The sequence below is a fragment of the Arvicanthis niloticus genome, chromosome 23, assembly GCF_011762505.2.
Source record: "Arvicanthis niloticus isolate mArvNil1 chromosome 23, mArvNil1.pat.X, whole genome shotgun sequence".
Taxonomy (NCBI): domain Eukaryota; kingdom Metazoa; phylum Chordata; class Mammalia; order Rodentia; family Muridae; genus Arvicanthis; species Arvicanthis niloticus.
The window spans coordinates 1,582,450-1,606,811 of record NC_133430.1 but is presented as its reverse complement, the minus strand read 5'-3'; the positions used below and the strand labels follow the sequence as shown (position 1 = coordinate 1,606,811).

Genomic DNA, 24,362 nt, shown 5'->3' with positions numbered 1-24,362 from the left:
GTAAGCAAGCTTTGAGGGCTTAATGCTCAAGCTCCACCTAGTGCAGGAGAGACAGTCTTTCCTGGCTGCAGTCAGATTAAGATGTAGAACTCTCAACTATTTCTCCAGCACCATGTCTACCTGTACATTGTCATGCTTCCTGCCATGATGATAATAGACTGAACCTCTGAAACTGTAATCCATCCCCAATTAAATGTTGTCCTTTATAAGAGTCACCTTGCTCATAGTATCTCTTCATAGCAATAAAACCCTAAGCTGCTAGGACAGGGAAGTAGGCTCAGATATTTTGGTCATCCTGATAAGCCCTTAGAAGTAGTGATCATGGAACTTTGTTTAGTGCCTTGTTTGTTCTTTGTTTAGTGCCTTGTTTGTTCTTTGACTATTTGTGTTTATTGTCTTGCTTGTTCCCTGACTATTTGCATCTATTGTATTGCTAGTTCCTCAACCTAGAACTGACCTTGCATGTAATTAAAATGGTATAAAAGAAAAAAGGAGGAAGGGGAGGTGGAAGAGGGGGCTTGGGAGGGAATGACATCTGAAATGTAAATAAATAAAATATCCAATTAAAAAAATCCTAAGACACTTGTATTGTTTAATTAAGATCCATCCCCAGCCTTCCCTGAGGGGTGTGGAAGGCACTGGAAGGTGCCTGAGCTTATTTCTGGCTCTTTCAGTGAGGAAGAGGGCAGAGCTTCCATTGGTTGTCAACTGAGAAAAGTTTTCACCTCAGACATTCCTCACAGTACTTGACACTAACATGCTTTTCACGAATAATGGGAGGTGGTGGTATTTCACCCTTTTATAACTATATGTGGCTAACACTGAACAATGTTTATTTCAGAGCCACTCTTGACTTTGACTTTGGAAGGCAACGAAAACAATGTGAACCCAAGAAATCCACAGGAACACGAGGGAATGTAACATTTAGCAGTAGCAAGACGGACAAGCTTGCTGCTTTAGGTTGTCAGTAGAGAGCTGTGAATGAGGGTGGAGCCAGACAGGGGCTGTGCGCCAAGGGAGGTGACATGCAGTTTCCTGCCAGGAAAGCTAACTCCCTAGGAAGGTAATTCCAAATGAAAGTACCATAGAAGTCCCCTTTTTTCTCCCACTGCTAGTTTTGACAGAATAATTTAAAAGATAATAAAAAGAGAAAAAGCTCAAACATATTTTCAGACTATAAGCACGAACTTAATAATTAAAGGGGGAAAAGTAACAGAAATCTGATAAGTTTGTGGGTGTGACCAATATTGTTATATCTACAAAAAACACAGCTGAACAATCAGGCCCAAGGAGAAGCCACATAAAACTCACTAGGACTTGGCATGGTATCTTCAGGGACCAGCCATGCTTTCAACTTTACTTTCCTCTTATTTTTATGGCTTGCTTCCCATTAGTAGTAACTGAGCCCTGTGAAGGTAGAGATGTCAGAGGATACCAGAGTTTGGCTGGTATACACAGGGAGTTCAGGTTCTTATGTATCAAACAGGCCATGGAGCTGGGATATCACTGCAGCAGAGGTGATGGTTCATTCAGAGAAGACTTACTTCCAGGGGCATGTGGTTGTTGGCCATTGCAGAGATCCCGCAGTGCTACACAGGCCTGACAAGGCAGACCATGTGGTGGTAAGGCAGTTCTAAGAGTAAGATGGCAAATCATGCAGTGGGCAGCAGGAATTGGGCTGGGTGAATGACCACTGAATTGAATAGGAAGAATTCTCCTGAGTTGGGAACTCTACAAACTTTACTCCTGGGAAACTCAGAGCAACTGGTGCTAGACTACACACAAGGATAAGGAACTCTCCAGCAACATGGCAGAACTGCTTTCATCACACTGTAGATCTCCTGTTTCTCCTCCATTTTCTCTCTGATTTCTCCATTCTTATTCAGTATGGATTTAGAAGCCTTGGCCAGAGCAATATGATAAAAGAAGCAAATAATAGCAATATAAATGGAAAAAACAAGTCTAATTTCCCCTGTTTGAAGATGATGTGAGTGTATTCATAAAAGACCCTGGAGACTCAACTTAAACATGGTAGGATAGAAACAAATACAAAAGCCAGTAGCTTCTTCTATACTAATAAAAAACACGCCAAAGAAGAGATCAGGAAAAATGGTTCCATTCACAATTCCCCAGAAACAAATGAACAAAACCAGAGTCCCTTGAAATAAACTTAACCAAGGAAGTAAAACACCCCTACAGTGAAAACCTTACCATACTGAAGGAGGCACCAGGTACTGACTGAACAAATCAATAATGGGGAAATGCCTCTGTTACAGAAACATTTTACAGACTAATACATACATCCCCATTAAAATTGAAACTCCATTTTTCATAGACCAGTAAAAAAAATCTTAAAACTCATTTGGAGGAAGACCTTGGATAATGAAACAAACCTAATGAGGGTAAAGCTGGAGAAATCACCATACCTGATTCCAAGTCATGCTACAGAGCCGTAGTAACAAAACAGCGTGTACTGGCACAAAATGTAGATCAACTGAATAGAACAGAGGACCCGTGCGTATGACCATATAACTATGGTCACCTGATTTTTTTTTTTTTTTTTTTACTATGCCAATAATACTTACTAGAGAAAAGATTACATCTTTAACAAATAATGATGGGAAAACTGTATGTCTACATAAATATGACCAAAAACAGACCCTTATCTCTTCTTCTACACAAACACCAACTTCAAATTGGTGAAAGACCTCAGTGTAAGTTCCGAGGCTCTGAAACTAGTAGCTGACTGAAAAAGTAGGGCACATACCTAAAGGTGATAGCTCACTGAACAGAACTCAGCTTGTTCAGAAAACAAGGTCCAACGAAGCAACCTCATGAATTTAAAAGCTTTTGCACAGCAAAGGAAACAGTTAGTCAAGTCAAGAGGCAGTCTTCAGACGGGAGGAAACGGTTGCTAACTGTACATCGGATGAGGATCAGTATCTAAAATATACAAAGAACTCCATAACAACAATAAAACCCGAAGAAAGAGAAAACAAGCAACCACATTTTAAAGAGTCAGCTAGGAAACTAAACAGAGAGTTCTCAAAAGAATAAACAGAAATGGCCAGTACACGGTTTTAAAAGTGTTCAACATCCTTAGCTATAAGGAAATGCAAGTTGAAACTGCTTTGAGATTCTGTTCTCACCCATGTTAGGTGCTGGAAAGGGTATGTGAAGAGAAGCTCCCTTCTTTACTGCTGGGTGCAGCTAGTATGGAAGTCACTGTGGAGGTCTTGCAAAAGACCAAAAATTTTGCCACCATATGGCCCAGCGATATCACTCCTAGGCGCATATATATATATATATATATATATATATATATATGTATATATATATATATATAATATTATACATATTATATTATATATAATATATTATATATTATATAATATATAATATAATATATAATAATATATTATATATTATATTATATATTATATATTATATATTATATATTATATTATATAATATATATTATATATATATATATATATATATATATATATATATATATATATAAAATCTCCATATAGAGACACTGGTTTATCCAACTTCACTGCTACTGTATTCACATTAACATGGAAATGGAAGCAGTGTCCATCTTTAGCAAGTCATCAATGCATAACTAAATGTGATATATAATGTATATGTACACTATATATATAAATAGATTTTTATTGAGTACTAAAGACACATAAAACCTGCAGGGAAATAGATGGACCTGGAAACTATATTAAGCCTGATAAACTAGGGCCAAAAAGACAAATGCTGCATGTTTCCTTTCCTTTCCTTTATGAGGAATCTAGATTGTATTTTTTTATGTGTTTTATTTGTGCAGGCATGAGTGTGTATAGATACAGGAAACTAGAGAAGGACCCACGAGAGAAAAAAGAGATGCCTTAAGGGAGGGAAGTAGAGAGCGTAATAGAACACATAGGATTTGAAAGTGGAAAGAAAGCTTCTGGAGGTGGAAGGCATAAATGGGGCTGAGGAATGGGGAGGTGGGAGAGAGCAGGGGATGATGGGATGGGAATGGGGAATGGAGAGATGGGAGAGAGCAGGGGATGATGGACAGGATATCCAAAACTGTGTATGGAAACCCACATGTTAGTTACTGTTCTATTGCTGTGACAAAATACCATGACCAAGGAGCTTATAGAAGGAAAGGTTTATTAGGGGCTTACGGTTCCAGAGGGACTGGAGTCCATCATCAGCACTGCAGAGAACACTGCAGGAGGCAGACAGACATGGTGCTAGAGCAGCAGCCAAGAGCTCACATCCAGCCCACAACACAGAAACAGAGGGCGGACACTGTGAGAATGGCAAAAGTATTTGGAAATCTCAAAGCCTGCCTCCAGTGACACCTCTCCCAAGGCCATGCCTTATAATCCTTCCCAAACAGTTCCACCAACTGGAGACCATGTATTGAAATCACCATATACCATAAAGATCCCTGCACTTTTCTAAGGTAATGAGAGAGAGAGAGAGAGAGAGAGAGAGAGAGAGAGAGAGAGAGAGAGAGAGAGAGAGAGAGAGAAATAAAGTAGTTAAAAGAAGACAAAAAGTAATACACTTCCAAGGGAGGAAGGGGGCTGGAGCAGAGAAAGTTTAGCAGCTTAGACATCAGGGGCCTATGCATGTGTCACATATCTCATTACCATCTGAACTCTCCATGGGTGTGTGCTTTAGTATGACAATGAATCAGATACTGTGAAATGTCAGTGGGCACCAGTAAGTTTCCAGCCTTCCTCTGCCGGTTTCCTCCATATGCTAGTTTTGAAAGCTTTGTGTCAGGCTTTCTGATCTTCCTGTCCACTCTCTTAACACATAGACACCATGACCATGTCTTTTGTTTATTTTCTCATAACCTTCAGCATCTAACATGGATCCTCTAGCAACATTACTGTTCAAATAATTGATAAAATGAATGGACCTGGCAGGTGCCTTTAATCTTAGCACGTGCCTTGGGAGGCAGAGGCAGGCAGATATTGTTGAGTTCTATGCCAGCCTGGTCTACAGAGTGAGTTCTAGGCAAACCAGAGTTACACTGTGAGACCTCGTCTCAACAAACAAGTATCTGCTAAACTGGCAAGGACACCTCAGAGACACTCAGGAGGAATGGACTTGTGAGATCTGAGATGGGTGAAGTTCTGTTGGGAACCAGAGCCTCTGAAGGGGAAGGGTCAAAAGTAACATAAAAAAAAAAAGAGAGAGATTAACAAAATGTCAGAGGCCAGAGCAAAAAAGCAGCTTTTCTTCAGGAACTCTAACTCCAGGGAAGGAACGAGAATAAATCATTCAAATAATGTCAAGGAGCAAAATTACAAGGAGGGTTGGTTTAATTATTCCTGAGTTCTCTTCCCAGTGGTATTAACCATCAACTTTCTATTTCTGTCAGTTACACCTCGACTGGAGACCAGATTAAGAAAATGTACTGAAAGTCAGGTGCTGAGAAGGGTGGGGGTAAGGAAGGATTTGCCATGGTGAAGGCATGGAGGCAGTAAATAGATAACATTTATCTTTACATTTGCTAGAGAAGAACAGTTTACAAAAATCTGTCCTACATGGTTTGTTGTTTAGAGGAGCAGGATTGAAGGAGAACACCTACGTAGTTTTTTTTTTTTTTTTTCTGGCAAACCTTTCTTCTTCTATTTCCTTTGGTTGTGTATCCATTTTTTAAAAATTCACTCTGGTTATGTACATGGGAAGCTTTCTTCAGGAACCGGTCAGTAAGCACTGTTTGCTTTTCTTCTTAAGTATGGATTTTTCTAATATTCTGATGATAAATACAGGATACAGAATATTATATGGCACTGGAATATTTCCAAATTTCCAAGGACAAATATACCCTTATTGATGCCTCAGATTCCACCAGCATAGAATCCCTCATCAACCACCAGAAGCAATTTCTTGTCCATAGAAAAAGCAACTCCCCCACACCCTGCTTGAAGCCTACTCAGAGTTGCTAAGGATGGGAGATGTGAAATTTAAGGCACCGTTTCGCTATGGGACATGGAGAATGTCAACACAGTCACCTCTGTAAACATTAGGCTTGTCCTGAGATGGACAAGATGACAGTCTTATCAGAAGAAGCAAGGGTCATGGGAGTACAAAGTAAATGAACAGAATTTAATATAAATGTAGTTTATGGGTCCTGCAGTGGACATAACACCCCCTCCCCATACTCTCTCAAATTGCTATCTTACATCTGTGGTCTTCCATGAGGTAAGTGTGTTGTCATTCTTCCATCTATACATCTGCAGTAGACCTTGCTTGGAAATGGCTAGTGAGAGGAAATCTTGCAGACCCCAGTGAAGAATCCTGTAAACAAATGTGTTAAGTTTATCAATGTTCTTAATGGCTCAGATGACACTGACAGGTAATTGAGGAATTGTAGCCTATTAGTTATCTATTGTGCTGGGACAGATTACTCCCCTCCCCAAACACGGTGCTTTGAACAATATCCAACAGCTCATACTGGACTAAGAATCTGAGCTGTTGGATATTGGTCAAAGCAGCTATGTCTGATATCCCTGGCCAAGGGTCTCTATGGGCTGAGGCAAGTCATCCTAAGAGTGGACTGGGGTGGTTGTCCTCCCTGGACTCACTTGGGATCCAGAGGTGCTACTTTCTCACCTCCAGGGCCTCTGATGCTATGTAATGGCATCAGGCCTCCCTGGAAGGACAAATAAAGGCAAACAGCTAAGAGAGAGGCCACAGTGATTTTGTATGATTCACTCTCCAAGTGTCTTGTCTGTACATTGTCTATGTATTAGAAGTAAGTCATTAAGTGCAGTCTATACTTACCAGAGGGTGATTAGTCTGCATCTACTAAACACTTGGATATGAACAAATATGGCAACTTAAAAACTACTTCTCAAGAGTGGGCATGGGGGCTCACATCTGTAATCCCAACACTTGAAAATATAGGCAGATCGATCAAGAGTTCAATGTTGTATCAAGTTTCAGGTTAGTCTAGGCTACACAAAAATCTTAAAAAGTAGGGTAATAGGGAGTGGAGGTGGGGGTAAGCTGACATTCAGACCTGGTGTGGTGATGCATGACTGTAGCCCTAGCATTTGAGAGGGATGTAGAAGCAAAGGGCTCGGGCGTTCAAGATCTTCCTTGGCTATATATCAAGTTCAAGACCAGGGTAGACTACAGGAGACTCTATCTCAAAAACAAGGTAAAGAAAACAATAAAAATCTAACACCCAGACAAAACCATGAATGGAAATTTCATCTCTGGTATGAAGGTGCACTTTTATTTGTTCTTCAGTGTATGAGAGTAAGAAATGATGAAATGTCTAGAGAAGCTTTCATAAGTATAAATGGAAATTTTTAGGCAATAGAACACCAAGTTGCAGGATAAAGGATGAGGTTCTCAGCAGTGTATAAAGTAATTGCTCATACCCTACATTCATAAATAGCAAAGAAAACTTTTGGAAGAAATTGATCTTGTTAATCTATTAACAAGATTATTAATCTTATTATAACTGGTTATTAATCTATTAACCAGTTCTCTGATTTACCTTTTTAAATTGCTCAAGGTATGATGATCAAGTTAATTTGTATCCTGTTATACAAGTTTTATGGGAAGTCTTTAGTCAACCCTAATGATTTTGAAGTAAAAGGACTTCTGCCTGTATTTTCATGTTTAAACAAAGTATTACCTAAAGCATGGGCTTTACAAAATTTTTTTTAGCAGTTAAATGGATGTTTGATGAACTGAGTTTTTCCATTCAAATATCAAAAGCAAGGGTATAAACAGAGCTTAATGCCATTTGGGACCATACTGGTTATTAAAATATTGAGAATGTTCCACATACCAGAAGGTAATAGGCACTTTTAGTTTCCAACTCCCCTACAACGACCCTGGATCCAGCAAAGTGAAGCAGAGGAAGAGCTGTTAGTCTGGGAGTTTTCCTCTGTCACTATGTACATCTCCTTTGCTAACTGGACTTTGTGCTTTGGGCTTCATTAAGTACCTTGATGGTCACCCTGGTCTTTGTATGAGCTGCAATAATAAACATACCACAAATTAAGCAGCTTATCAACAACATGAATCTCTCAGGTCTTGGGGCTGGGAGGCCCAAAGTAAAGACTCTTAGATTGTGTCAGGTGATGGCTCACACTCTGGTTCACAGACGGCATCTTCTCTGTGTATATTTACATGGGGGGTCGGGGAGGGGAGGCCAATCTAACTCTCTGGAGCCTTTCACAAGTGTGCCCCTGGGACAGTCCCTTGTAAAATTTCCACTCTTGGCACAATCTCCTTGAAGATTATGTTCTAAAATTAATTTGGAAGTACCAAACCGCAGATATGGAAACAGAGACCTTGTTTTTAAATAATAATTTAAGGGAAATAGACTAAACTTGTAATAGGGTAACTTATCTTTTTATCTAGATATGTAGAACCTCAATTGTCGCTGCCTTTTTAATTTATCACCAACTAGGTAAGATAAATTAAAAAGCACAGCATGAACCTCTGGAACAAGCTACATGGATTTCAGTTCTAGTCTGTGGCAACTTTCCAGCTTAAAACAGAAAAATTACCAGAGAAGAGTTTGTCTGGGGTTTTCTGAAAATCATACTTTGGGATTATTCTGAATGCTAGAATAAAGGCATTTTCTATTTTCCTAAAAGACACAAACATTCAGTTAACAAATCTAATCAAAATTCCATCAGAATAAAGTATATAAGCAGAAGTATTTATTTGTGTTTATTTTCAAGGGGAGGGGATTCTTACCTCATAATGTTAATGCTTTCAAGAATTGCCAAGATCATAGATTCAAATAAGTTTAATTAAATTAATATTTAAACTTCACCTTTATCAGCAAGATAATTCTTTTCCTAAAAATACAGAAAGATGCCCAAGTCTGCAAGACTCCAGGAAATCTGCCAGGTCTGCTTATTTTTTCACTTTTTTCATAAGTAAGTTTTGTTCACAAATGGGATATCAAAGAAAAGTACTTCCAGTTACTTACAGAAGCTGTGGACCAATTTACAGATTTTTAATACAAACTGCCATCTACATTATGAAAAACAAAGCCAAATAAACAACACGAACATCCGCCACCACCTCGGGTTCTTTAGATAAACTAATATATGACCATCAAAATTATTTGATCCTTTCAACAATATTTTTCTGTCCACGAAATCAGAAAGGAATACAGTAACTCATAAACTTCATTCTTACAAAGCATCAAGATATAACACTCCACCAAACACATACACAAAGCAAAAGCTACTGTAAAGATATAATACAGTTACACTAAAGGTGTAACTAATTATTGAATTGGGTATTTTTCTTTTTTGTTAGCTTGCTTACTTTTATGGTATTTTCCTCAGTAGTGGTTTTCCAACTTGTTAGGTGATCAAGTAATTAGAAATCATGATGCCATTTACATAGCACCATGAATTACTCATACCTTTAATTCCGGCATAAAATTATACAAGCTAGAAACAATTTTATCAGCAGAAAATATAACTTTATTATAGCTTCCACATCACAAAAATACTATAAATAAAATATTTATTAGACTGCATTTCATAGCAGGATAATAAATAACACACTTTAAACCAAGCCAACTACCTAGAAAGGTAGGCTGCAAAGATGAACTGTTGCTCGAGGCATCTGTGCAGGTTTATCTCTTCCTGCCTCCCATCCCTTGCTGGTGTCTGATCACTGCAACCAGATGAGCTTTCTCAGCTGTCTCAAAACCTGGGCATCCTTACTTGCCCTGCTTTGGCTCCTCCCAGGAGGCACAATCTCGATATGCTTCAATATCTTCAGTCTTGTTCCCAGTGAATCATGCCACTCCAGAGGGAGAGGGTGCTATCGTGTAATCCTGAGGTACAGTACCTCATACTAGCTCAGCTTGAGAAAAATATGCTTGAAATGGGAAATTCTCACTGCAGTTCCTTTGATGTAATTTAGAGAGCCAGCTTTGCAATATGATGCTCTGTTTCCATGCATTTCACCATTAATCTTGTTGGGAACTATTCAACGCCTCCTGCTGGGTCTGATGGCTTTGTCTCTTCAGATCCCCATGTTGAAATCCAATTACCAACATAGCAGAGGAGGTGGGGGCCTCTTAAGATGCAGTAAGATCATAAAAATGGTATCCTTCTGAAATGGTATTAGTGCTCCATGAAACAAAAAAGGCCCTCAGAAAACCACCTCATCCTACTATGTGAAGGGACCATTTGTTGTCAAGGGACACTGAACTGCGACTTTGGGCTTCTTTCAATTGTCTATAAGCTGTCCAGCGTATGCTGTTTTGGCACAGTATCATGAATAAAGTAACCCCTTCTGGGTTAGCTACTGTGAATGCTACTGCTTACCAGATGTTAGGTGTACTTACTACAGTGTCAATCATAATTGTGCAAATAAGGACACAATGCAGTAAGACTAATAGTTCAACAACAACTAAATCAGGAGCCCCGTCTGAACACTGGCTCCTTTTTTTCCAAGTGCTATCACCATGGAGAGTAACTCCTGCATTACCAACAGCCCTCTGTGCTCTTTCCTTTCCCCCTTCTTTCCTTGCTTCCCACCACCTGAGCTCTTGCTCAGGTATCCGAAAATAAATGATTTCATTGCAACCTGCAACTAATAGAAGCAGAACCCAAGGCTATGCCAACCAGCAAATCTTAGAAAATGCCTTTAAAATCCTGCAATACAATTACATATTATGCACATCACAGCACGGACAACAATCACTGAGGAACCTAAGAATTCCATTTCTTACTGGCATCTGAAGTCTCAGTACCCCTATAACTTACACCTAAACTTTAAATAGAGAAAAGCTGTGTCAAACCTGACTTTTCTGACTTCAAGGTCATCTTTAGCAAGACACTGTCAACCACAACTATTACAACAGTGGGTGTAACCACTGCTTTTAGCTCCACACTCAATAGTTTCATGTGAGCAGTGTGATCATGACTGATCCTACTTTACATTCCAGTCTTGCTCATGTGGTTGAATTCCTAGCTTAGAAACCAGACCCTTACTGGACTTAAAAGTTTCAGGTTTTAAATTTCATTATCTTTTCATGCAGTGTCATCCTGATAAGTACATATGTTAACCTTTCAGGAAATTGAAACATGGATGTGTTTTGGGGAGGTTTAAAAAGTAAAAATTTAATTGGTGCTCACTGGCAAGGAATACATAAAGAGGTTAAAGACTACCCCACCCCAAGTTTATCTTTGGGGTAGCAACATGAGCTTTGGGCTTAAATAAAGAACTCAGGGGAATAAGATTCAGGCATAGTTAAGCAGTTCTGGTTATGATGGGTACCTTTACTTTTGATATGAAAGCTTTTGATAAAGGTGTTACTTGGTAGAGGAGCATAAATTTAACTGCTTCTTGTTTTGATCACTGTTATGCTATGTAGGTATGTGCACTGTAATGGAGCCATGCCCTTACACTGCCATACAAGCTATGCACCCAGACAGTAACCACCCTATCTACTCCATGTTTAAATAAAGCTTGTGGGCAGCTCACTTCCTTTTGTGCCTAACATCCCACAGTTCTCCCCTACAGCTCTGCTGTCTCTGCACACTTAGACATGTGTCCATTCAAGTCATACTGTAATGGACTCTTGTGGCAGTAAGGTTTCTGTGAGACATGCAAGTCTCTCCCAGAAGGAAGACAGCTCTCCCTTACAGACTTTTCCACGCCTACACTGCTTCTAAGTGAACTTAAATATTGATGTGACCTTAAATAGTATTTTAATTTTGTTTTTCATTTTTTAGACCATCAATTTCCTAACATTTATTGATTAAAGTTATTTAAATAAAGTGTCTCTAAATCAAAATTTAATTTCCACAAATGTCTATAGCAATGGTCACAGATTAACATGCAGTTTAAACTGGTGTTCTTTGGTGGTATTTTCAGAGGCATGTTGATCAGATCTTAAAACCAGGATTAAGAAGGGTTGCCAATATATGTTTTAGTGAGAGGATTTTAAATTTTCAGTGTTCACCGTGATGAGAAGGTTGGTAGTTTAAACACTTTATTGCTGCTCTATAGTATACATAATTAAAAGAGGCATGTTCAACCCAAGGGGACTTTAATAGGTTACTTGCAATTGTTACTGCAGGCAACAACTTGTACATGATTTTATTTCCAAATCCACAAAAAACAAATTTTATACAAATCAGCACTGTAAAAATGTCAATTACAGCCCCAGAGGCTTTGCTGGCAGAATAAATTGTCTAAATTCTAGAATATGGGAAAACAGGTTTGTTTTTTTCTGGATTCATCTTTTTTTTTTTTTTTCATTTCCTTTTTTACAAAAAATTTACAAGTGAAATGTTACTACGAAACTTTTTATAAGGAATTTTTGCAAAACATTTACATTTTACCATCAACTATATCTGTTTTAAAATCATTATGTAGATTTAATACCCTACGCTGCACATCAATTTATGTGGGATGACAACTTAGTGACATGCATAAAAAAACACCACAAGGCATTAAAATGGAGACTTAAGTACAAATATTGTTGCAATAAAACAGTTATAAAATTGAAAAATAGGACCTAAACATCATGCTTATCTAAGTTTGACAAATTAACTTTTTCTCCTAGATTACACACTTGTATTACTGCTCTCATGAGTGTGATAAATAATGACTTAACATCAATTTCTAATGTAATCAGCAACACATACACAAACCTAACCAAAGAAAGTATACTGTAAGAGAAAACTATTCTAACACTGGAGTTCTACCATGGTAAATACAGAGCTTCGCACTGATAATTTTACAAAGAAAAGCTTCATAATGGTGTCAAGAGAGTAAGCAGAGAAATGCCCTTCACAAGACTGTACTGCGTATCTGTGCCTTACCACAGCTACATCCCACCGAGTCAAACACAGGACACTGAAATCTATGATTGCTGTCAGACAGAAAGAAAGGTGGACTCAGAATGGTATGCAGAACAGACTGCCAAAATAGGTCTGATTTCAGTGGTGAAATGTGCCTGCTGACAGGTTATTTTATATGCTCTAAGGTTATCCAGATTCAGTCTGATACATGTACAATAGACCTCATTGTTGATGAGGACAACTTGCACTTCTGATGAGCGTACGTGGGTTGCATAAAACTGGCTTGTGGAACAGTGATGCAGAGTGCTCATACTTGGTGCAAACAACAGAAAGTATCGCTTGGAGAAAACATGATTAAAACATTAAGAAAGTCTCTTTGCATAAAAAAAATTGATAGCACTGATTGTGTAGCATGATAGATAAAATATATTTGATGTTTCAGCTCCAATATAATAAAATTAAAATTAACATTACCAAATGCTCCTCTGTACCAGACAAAACAACAAACTGATTCTGATGTTTTAAAGCCAGATCCATCAGCTGTTAAGAGTACATTAAATAAAATATACAAAACAATTTACAAAATCCAACTAAAATTTAAAGACTCTGTTACAAGTCTACAAAAGCTTTAAGAAACTTGAAATTTATAACCACAGTGTAAAAATTTTTTCCTTTAATCTCAAAGCTTTTTTATACAAACCGAAAGCACAAAAGACCTTCAGTTTTATATAACGCTACAAAGGGCTGGCCTAAAGTGTACATAGTGTAAACAGTGATCATTACAGTATTTCTCCTTCATCAAAAAATACATGAGACATCACAATTTTGGAAGAGAATTCTCATGAGTAGTACTTTTCCTGAAATAATAAAGAATGCACAAGAAACCATATGTCTATATTCAAACCAATGATGGTAAAAAAGGAAGTAGGTAAAAACTTTAGTTTCCAAATGGTCTGTTTCAATAGTTATGATTCTGTGTAAATACGTTCTAAAAACATGAAGTGTCTTACCAATGTTTAATCTATTAGCATAATCCAATTGTTTTTCATATGAAACGTTTGGCCATTTTTCCTAATAAGACACTGCTCTCTAAGACCCTTGAACAATGAAATATATTTTAAGTCAGTATTTGACTGAAAAGTATTCTGGTTTTCCAAAAATAATTTTTGCTTCATAATATCATATCTATTATACATTTGTTAAGCTGTCTAGACCTTTAGGGAAAATTCTGTTATTGATATAACATAAAGATATCACTGTGATATATGTTCCTAATTAGCCTAACACAATACTAGAAACAAAATGGGATTTGCCAATTTTTAGTAAAGAAAAAAAAAAGATTATAACGTAATTAAAAATAATTTTCTTAGCCAGGCAGTGGTGGTGCATGCCTTTAATCCCAGCACTTGGGAGGCAGAGACAGGTGGATTTCTGAGTTTGAGGCCAGCCTGATCTACAGAGTGAGTTCCAGGACAGCCAGGGCTACACAGAGAAACCCTGTCTCAAAAAACCAAAAAAAAAAAAAAAAAAAAAAAAAAATAAAAATAAAAAAAAAAAACCAAAAAAAAAATTTTATTCTGGCCTTGAAAAGTATGATAATTCTTTCTTTGGCTACCAAAGCATAAAGAATCCTGCATATTGTCAACACAACTCATATTTACAGAATATGAAATTACACAGATCTATAATCTATGCAAGTATTTCCAATATGAACATTTAAAATGAAATTTCGCTATTGAACACAGGGTTAGGCACACAGTCAACCCTAACTTTAAAATATTGTTAAACTGCTTTGCCTTGCCTTTCTGAGGCTATCATCAATTCTGTTCTAACACATTTTCCCCCAGCATTTTCCTAAGGTTTCAATCTAAAATTTAACCTAAGATTTAGCTCTAAGGTCCTCTTGTGTCTCCAAAATGGAGAAAATAATTGGGTTTCACTGATTGTCTGCACACACACTACTATAATGTAGTGTAATAAAGATCTGAGACACAGCTCAGATTACTATTTTGGAACAATGTATCCTAATTCAACTTTTGAAGAATTTTTGATATTTAGAAAAGACGGCCAAAACTATTTTTGAATAGGTATTTCCAAAAACCAAGCTAAAGAAACACAGTATTATCCCTATTGTCAGATAACAATCTGTTTTCTGTGCTAGACAGTAGAAGAAATGTATTTAAGTTATTACTGACTAAAATTTTAACAAAGTTCTTCCAAACAGAGAAAGTCCAATTAAGGCCCAGCCTGCAAATTTTAGTGTGGTCTGTCTCTTTAGACATGTCAACAACACAGGATATTAAAGGAGGGAAGATTCTGTTTAAAAGTTATGTGATGTATTTCCAAAAAACTACAGCAACTTATACCATGGAAGAAATACTTTTCTGTTTCCAGTATATTGGTTTCTTTTCCTATTTTTAAAAAATTCAACACTTTACGTGTTGAACAAAATCCCTGGAATACTTAGAGATGCCAAGGATGCGAACGTGATTTCCTACTCTGTAATCCACTTGACCAGCCCGTTTCCAGATTTTCAAAGGTGTGTAAACTTAAGTGCAGCACTAGAGGTCTTTGTTATAAATAGCGTTTCAGAATTCTTCCATGTTTGTTGAAACATTGGGAGTTGCTGGATTCGAATCTTGAGAAATGGCGGCAACTGTGACAATCCGTGGAGAGCCAAGCACCTCTGTAACGGACGAGTCCAGTTCTCCGGAGGTAACAATGGCAAGAGCTGTCCCACCTCCTTTCTTATTCTGGTGAGTTTTGACGTGCTTGGAGAGGTGATCACTCCGCATAAACCTTTTAGAACATTCTGGACATTCAAATCTCTTTTCACCTGTAAACATAAGAAGTAAACATAATTATATACATTTTACTTAAATGAAATTTTAATTTTTAGTAATTATTCTTCCAAATATATTCTGCTTTAATAAGACATAATATATATAGATATCCCTAGTTTAAGCAGGTATACAATATTTTCTTCTTCTTTCTATGATGGCAGGGGCAAATCCAGAGCCTTGTTCATGATAGGCAAGACCTCTACCACTGAATTATCTCCAGCTTTCTGTTAAAAACAAAACAAACAACAAACAACAAAAAACTATCAAGCAAACGATGTAGAAGAAAAACAGTGTGGCTGAGAATAAAAGACCTTACATGTTTTTGCCCTGAACTAAGGGGTGGGTGTGGGGCATGGGGAAGGTTGGGGACTGAGCCTCAGTTTCCCCATTCACAAAATAAAAGTATTCCTAACAAAAGAACTCTTGACATTCTCTACCAGCTAACAAAAGACAGTGGGCAAGGCCACGTGTGTTGTAGTTAGTTGATAGCTGGCTCTCGCCTTTAAGCTTGAGAGGCATGACATATCTTAGAAACTATTTTAAGCTAAGACTTTAGTAACATGCTGAGGTTCTGTAAGTAAAAATTGGGAGCTGGGAATATATATTACAAATTAAATACAGCTTTAAGCTTCCAGGGAACAATGATAATAGTTTTATCCTTAAACATGTTTTCTACAAAATATAAGACAGTTCTAATTAGGACTACTTCTACTCACTGAAATAAAAACCAAATGTTAACTAAAAAGGAAAAAGAGACCTCCTCTTTTTGAGTAACAGGACAGAACACATGAGACTTGGTAGACTGTACCATCCTGATGTTTACAAATGCTAACACGACTAGCTTTAGTCCTTCCTTCTACAACTGTCCTGCCAGTGAAATGGAATTTTCCTGGTGGAATAACAGAACTCAGATAATATGCAGATCCATTCAGTAGATTTTTTTTTAACCCAGAGAAAATCTATAATTTCAAAATTTTCTACATCAGATATTTATATTGACTGTATTTACAATTCAGAATTTTTCTTTTAAAGGCTAAATAAATGCATTGGACATAATTCTAAGAGGCATTAAAAGTACAGGCAGCAGAGCCTGAATATTATGAATGCTGATACTAAGTGAGGATGGAAATTAAATACATCTGAGAAAGTCTTGAAGTCATTTACCTGCTTTTTTACCATAAAAGAAAGAGCTTTCAGTATACAGCCTTTATTTATGTTTATTTTATATAGCTGACTAACCTGAGGCTCATGAACTCATTAGCTTGCCTGTAAGCCACAGAATTTTTTATGGGCTTTTTATGTTACACCACAGACCACCATTATTTCATAGCCACCAAGTGTGATTTATAGACCAGAGGGTGATGGCTTGAAAAATGGGAGCCTTCTATACATACACAGCTGGAGATAAATCTACACAGTGACAGTTTAGCAAATACTTATTAATTGCAATATTCACAAACTCAGTCACTTTCCAACAGATTCCTGTAGACTATTTGTGCAAGACAATTTCTGACTTCAACTTCTACTCTTAAATTTATGGCCACCATTCAGATCTATCAACCCAGTAAGAATTACTCAGTAAGTAATCCAGATATTCTAGCCTACAGCCACTCTGTGACAAATGGCAAGCAGGAAACAGTGGTGACATGTTCTGTGTGGATTCCCAGCTTGTCCACTCATCCATTTGGTTACTGAATTAACTTCAAGTATATTTTCATGAACAAAATGAGTTCTTTTAGCTCAATGACCAAAGTGTTTTCTGCTATATTGGGTAAGATACCCAATATATTCAACAAATACCATCATGGACTTTACTTCAAGGATATGAAGAATGCTTATATTACCTATAGATCATTCAATTTTATAGTTAAAATTATTTCTACTATTCCAATAATGCTTGGGCTTTCAGAATTCATGATTACCTTTTCTGAATAAAGAATCTAATTAATAAATCAGTTGATACTGGCTACTATCATAGACAACATGGCCCTATAAGGATCACATGTCCCAATTCCTTAAAGTTACATATATGTCAGAGGGTAATGGGGTTTCATGGCTATAACTAAGTAGGTTACATAATTTGATACAGAAAAATTATTCTCAATTGTCAAAGACAGCTATCTGTATTTACAGTTGGAGAGATTAGAAATGTGATGCAGAGAGATTAGAAATGTGATGCAGACCAACGAAAGTTTTGAGAGGGTGCCCTAAAACACATGTGAGAAGAAAAACAGACACCTTACAAGAAGACCAAACACTGGCCAGGGAAGCAGGGACCCAACCTAACACTGAGGCTGAACTGCCTGACTACAATGGGCTTAGAAGTAGGTTGTTTCCCAGAGCCTCATGGAGTGCAGCTCTACACACCCTGACCCCATGCAGGATAGTGGGGCTTCTGACCTAAAGGAGCTAAAGGACAACTGTGCTTTTTTAAGCTGCTAAACTTGTATTGTTCTTTTCAGTTTAGTTTTATGAACTTTTATAAAAATGAACAGAGACTCTTGCCAAATACTCACTATATTATTTAAGCTACTGTCATTTTCTTCTTTCATTATTAATTTGATAAATTATATTGCCTGAATGATTTTCAAATGTTCAGGCTTTCAAGACTAGAATAAACTTTTTAGATCCTGACCCATGGTGTTCTTTCTTGGAAGTTTTTAACGAGATTCAATTTCTTTAATGAACAAGACTTCATGTTATCTATTTTTGGTGGTATTTTTGAGAAGCTACACTCAGGCCTTCAGTGTGCTACATCAAAGCTCTTTCACTAGGCTCTACACCAAGTCCTGTCTATCCCTCCTTGAGCAAATATCAGTTCTGGTGCCTTTTTGAGTGTTATTTTCAAATTTAGGGTAGAGTCATTCATATCATCCATTTAATGCCTACATAGTCTTTAGTGGTATGCATATGTTTTCTTGGTCAGTGTGACTGGGGAAACTTAGATGTTTTATCTTTCCAGCTATCAGATTTTGGGTTGAGTGGTCTGGGTACTATCAGCTCAGGGTAGAACACTTATCTAGCATGTGTGCAAACTTGAGTTCAACCCCTGACATCACAAAAAAACAAGCCTACCCCCACAGCCTGAGTCTGAATGATTTTCTGAACTGTTTTCCTATTTATTTCTCCTCTTCATTATTTTTTAATTTGTCATTTTGGATCTCTTTGGTTTTTTTGTTTCTTAAGGTAAAAATATTAGATTATTGACTGAGAAAGAGGATTTAACATTATAAATTCACTCTTACTGTTTTTTTATTTGCCTCATATATTGCATGATAAAACTTTTCATTCAGTAAAAGCTATTTTCTAATTTCTCTTGAAACCTTCTCTTGGCCCATGGGTAACTCAGAAATACGTGGGTTGATAACTTTATACAAGTTATAAGCCAGCATGGACTACATACTGAATTCAAGGCCAGTTTTTCATTTTTGTTTTCTCCCTTCCTCTCTATATACAGAATATACATATATCTATTTATGTATATACACATAAAATATACATACTACACACACACACACACACACACACACACACACACACACACACACACACACACAGTCTATATAGCTCTAGCTGACCTGAAACTCACTATGTACAATAGATGAGGCTTGGACTAACAGAAACACGCCCAAATCTGCCTCCCTAATGCTGGAATTAAAAGTGTTCACCATCATATCAGGCCCTAACTTAATTTTTTGTTATTATTTGTTCTTGCTTTCCTTCAAGTATTTTTTCCTAGTAATATATATTGTTTTACTATGAAGAACTTTTGGATATGAAAGTATAATACTATGAAGTATTTTTTTCTAGTGCAAATCTGATAGTAAAAATTCTTAGTTTTGTTTCACCTAAAAAAAAAGTCTGTATGGAGAGATGTCTTAACGGGCAGGCATACTTGCTGTGCAGCCATGAGCATCTGAATTTGGATCTTCAGACCCAACATCTGTGTAACAAGTTGAGAGTGGTCTGGCACACATGTGTACCACTAACACTATAGGGAATTGGAGACAGAGGGTCACTTTGGATTGCTGGCAGTCAGTGTATCCCTGTGAACTACAGGTTCAGGGAAAGACACTGCCTCAATGAAATACGACACAGAGTGATGATAAAAGGCAGTATTTGATGTCCTTTTCTGACCATACACACACACATCTGTACATATAAAGTTGCATATAACATCCACACAAAACACATTTTTAAAAAAGGACTCTTAACTTGTAGCCCAGGTTGTTCTAAAATTTATGAGATAGCCCAGGCTGTCTTCCTACTCATACTCTTCCTTCTCAGATTTCTGCGTGTGCATATCATAGGAATATGAGTGGCTAAATGGCCCTATTTTCCTTCCGATAACAAAAGCATCTTCCTCATTCTGTATCTCCTATAATTTTTAGGGGGAATCTGCTATCATTTGAACTTTCATTTCCTCTACACATAAATGTATCATTTTCTTTCATAGTCCGTCAAGATTCTTGTCATCTCCGATTTGCAGCTGACTAATCATGAGACATGTCTAGGCAAGCTTTATTTTAGCACCCATCTAGGGTGTATTGAACTTTTGGATCTCTACTTAATATCTAATAGGAAACCTTGGCTATTTTATGTTCAGTGTTTTCCTGTATCAACCTTTTCCCCTCCCTTCCAATGACACAAACTTTACATCCTTTATTTCTGTCCCATGCAGTCCTGAGGTTCAACTCAATCTCTGCTGTCTCAATCTTTTCCTTTTGCCTTTCAGAATTCATAACTTCTACTGCTCATTTTCAACTGCTATAGCCCCCATTTGGCTACTGAGTATTTAGTCATTTCTAACTTTGAATACTGTACTTTTCTATTGGGTTATAGTCTATAGTTTTAATTTCTCTAATTATAAATGCCTGCTTTTTATTCCTTTCAACCATGTTTGGCTCTAGTCAGTCTATGGATCACGGTTTTAATAGCTGCTTTAAAGTCTGATAAATTCTTAAATTTGGGTTATCTTAGCATCTTATTATAATCTGGACAGTTTAGATATTATGCTGAAGAGATTGTGAGTCCTTTAAAATCTTCTAGAAAACATTTTAGTGTTAGTAGACAATTACTCCATTTAAGTCCATTCAGACTCAAAGTCTCATTCTAAGTTTCAATATTAATTCTTTTTAAAGGCATTGTTCAAGGACCAAGGAGAAGTCATAGTGAGCAACGACAGGACCTGAGTTTGAATTCTAAAAAAACTAAACAAAACAAAACTGGGTATAACCATACAAGCTGTAACCTTAACCTTGTGGAACAGAGACAGGTGAATCCTGGGAGCTTGCCTGTTCCCTAACCATCCTAATCACTAACCTAAATGGTGAGCTGTTGGCTCAGCATGAGATGCTGTCGCAAGGCACTAAGACAGAAATTGGTATCTTCCTTTGTTTTCTGCATGTGTTTACATGGATATATACAACTGTAACTTATGTGCATTCATCCAGTGTGTATACACACACACACACACACCCCTTAGCTGCATATGTAGGAATCAGGTGATGGTTTATAAGGTTTTGTATCATTCTATGTTGAGCCTGTGCTTGCAAAGCTTAGGAATGAGACGACATTTCTTTTGTTCTATGCCCAGAATTAGTGATCACCCTTTTTTGTTTTAAAGATTTATTTTTTATTTATATGAGTGCACTGCAGCTATCATCAGATACACACTAGAAGAGTGCATCGGATCCCATTACAGATGGTTGTAAGCCACCGAATAGTTGTAAGAATTGAACTCAGGACTTCTGGCAGAGCAGTCAGTGCTCTTACCAGCTAAGCCATCTCTCCAGCCCTAGTGATCACCTTTTATCTTTGTTTCAATGTTTTCTCCAGGTTTTCTAACCCCCAAGTGTTTCTGATTTCATCAACCAGAAAGCCTAGTTCTGTGGCCTCTTATAGTAACTATCTGGGGCCACAGTTTAAAACAACATGAGAAAAAAATATTGGTGATTCCACCCACATTGCATGGTAAACATAGGCCCCATTTTCTGGAATCTCTGGCTAGAGATCTGAGTGTGTAAAAACTCTTTTGGTGCCTATGTTGACATTACTGCAATGGCATGTTGATGGGAGACCACTGGCCCCTTTCTGACTTCTCTGGTACATACCTGGAGTTACTCTTATTATTTATTGTCTACACCTGCACATTAACCACATTACCCACAGGTCAACCCTGGGACACAGAGCAGGGAGTACAATGAGTGACTTACCTGCATTGTGTACTTACTTATGTTTGAGTTAGATCTTCAATTGTCTTCTACTGTTCTTCTCATTGTTTAGATAAGAAAACAAGCACAATACCCAGCTCTGAATGTAACCCCTAGTACCAAGAGGCTGAAGAGTCACTGATTCATTCTGGGTGCAAGTCAACTAACAGAAAATAACTTTGGCCATTTTACAAACTAACTGAAGCAGCTGTATAATAATTTCGGGGAAAATTTAATGTATCTATAGAGTGTCTCATCTATTTCATCAATTAATACTTTCCCTTTTGTACATGAAAACCACTGGCATTTCATTACCAACTTTCATTTCCACTTAAGCTTATAATTACATACAGCTTTATATAAAAGTGCATCTAGGGTAAAAGACTATGTCGTATACATTGTGAAACTCTGAAGTCTACTGTAAAGAAAACATTTTAGGAGTATCTCTAAGTTTTCTTAACTGGTACAAAATAACAGATGTAGATGAAGATGAAACCTCCCTGTGACATTACTTACCAGTAATCATCCCTGGATTGACTATTCCTTGTCGCAGGTAAATGAAATATTCTTATAAATGAGTAACATGTCCACAGTAAAATATTCACAGAGGTGAGCTATACTATTACATGATGTATGATATATGTATATCTATATCCTTATTATGTGATAAACAAAGTGAGCTATACTATTACATGATGTATGATATATGTATATCTATATCCTGATTATGTACAATAAACATTTGGTTCTATTCCTGCAATATTTTCTAATTAGTAGGAAAGGTAAATGTCATCCCTTATTATTTAAGATGGCAGCAGGATCATACCTGACTGCCTTCCACTGAGACACCCACTAGGTTATAGTGAAGAAGAAAAGAAGGGGCTTAAACCTATAGCATCAAAAAGAACAGAGAGAATCATTGACAAAACAATGACTGCACTGCCTCTAAAAACTATAAATTTTTTTTCAATAAGGAGATGAACAACTCTAAAAGAGAGTTGTTTGTGCATAATTAAGGTCTATTCATGAAGTTTTTATTTGTTTGTCTTTTGATGTAGGGTCTCACTCTGTATGCCTGGTTGGTGTGAAACTTGCTAGTAAATCAGGATGGCTTAACTAACTCATAGAGAGATATTTGCTCTGCCACATGAACACTGATATTAAAGGAATGAGCCACCAGGCCAGGCATTATTCATGAAATTGATTTGACTGTCATAATCTCAGGCAAAATATTTTAGGATTTATATCTAAAGAGATTTACCCACAGCATCTGTGGCAGTCTTCAGAGAAAAAAAAAAGTAAAATATAGCTCAGGGACTTTATCCTGAGACCAGAGGAGGAGGGGAGGGAGAACCTTGTATACTTATTTTAAGTTTTATATACTTTGCATAGACCATTGCAAACTTTACATTTTTTTTAAAGCAAAGGAAACTGATGCTTACTACTTTCAAAAGGAATTAACAATAATTCACTTACATAATCACAGTCCATCCATGTGTTCCTATTGAGAGTTGTGGTGAAATATTGAACTAAATAAATGTTCTTGCCATGAATGATCAAGGCTTCTAATGGAAACATGTTCGACTTTTAATCAATACTTATTTCAAAAGGTATTTTTGCTTGATATTATTTTCAACAAATTTAATAAGCAGTGGCATGACTATTTGCAACTCTTTAAAAGTCAAGTTTGTAAGCACACCAACACTGGGCTTAGTATTTTTGTCTAAATAGGTTTGTCTTGTTTTGATGCAGTGCTGGGACTAGTACCTCTTGCATGCTAAGCAAGCATTCTACTACCAAACCACAGTCCCAGTCCCCGATATGTTTTATTTATTTTAAAAATTATTTCCCATCATTTAAAAAATATTATTTAAAAATTAACTGCAAGTGTGTCTGTGGAAGCATAAACACACATGAGTGCCAATACGTGCAGAAGCCAGATAATGAAGTTGGATTCCCTGAAGCTGGAGTTAAGGATGGTTGTAAACCGACCTATACTGATGATGGGAACCAAACTTGGGTCCTCTGCAAGAGCAGCACTCTTAATGATGAGCTGTCTCCCCAGCCCCTTTAATATGTATTAATTAAATAAATTTGTGTGGGATAATATATATTCAAAACATTTGTATCAATAAGCATAAAGTAAATTCGACTCTCAGTAAGATAGCAGATGATTATGATTTAGATCATATTAAAAGGAATGAGAAGATGAGGAAGAGGTGGAAAGAGAGAAGCCATGGATGTAACTCAGATGGTAGAGTGCTTAGTGAGCACAAGGGGAGGAGGAGGAAGAAGAAGAGGAGGAAGAAGAAGATGGTAGAGTGCTCAGTGAGCACCAGCCCCTGGGGTTCACACCAAGCATGGCATGACCAGGGCATGATGGTGCACAGCTGTAATCCACACCCTGGAAAGGTAGAGGCAGGTGCATTAGGAAGGTCAGAAGTTCAAGTCATCCTACTACATACAGAGTT

General features: G+C 37.1%; 1 protein-coding gene across 1 annotated transcript in view; it reads right to left on the bottom strand.

The window, feature by feature from the left end:
- Positions 1 to 12,005: 12,005 nt before the first annotated feature.
- The window catches only part of Sp4 (Sp4 transcription factor), a 62,395-nt gene continuing 50,038 nt past the window's right edge, over positions 12,006 to 24,362 (bottom strand). Inside the window, exon 6 of the mRNA XM_076920921.1 lies at positions 12,006 to 15,672. Coding sequence (XP_076777036.1) covers positions 15,425 to 15,672 — 248 coding nt within the window. The 3' untranslated portion in view covers positions 12,006 to 15,424. The remainder of the gene's footprint in view (positions 15,673 to 24,362) is intronic.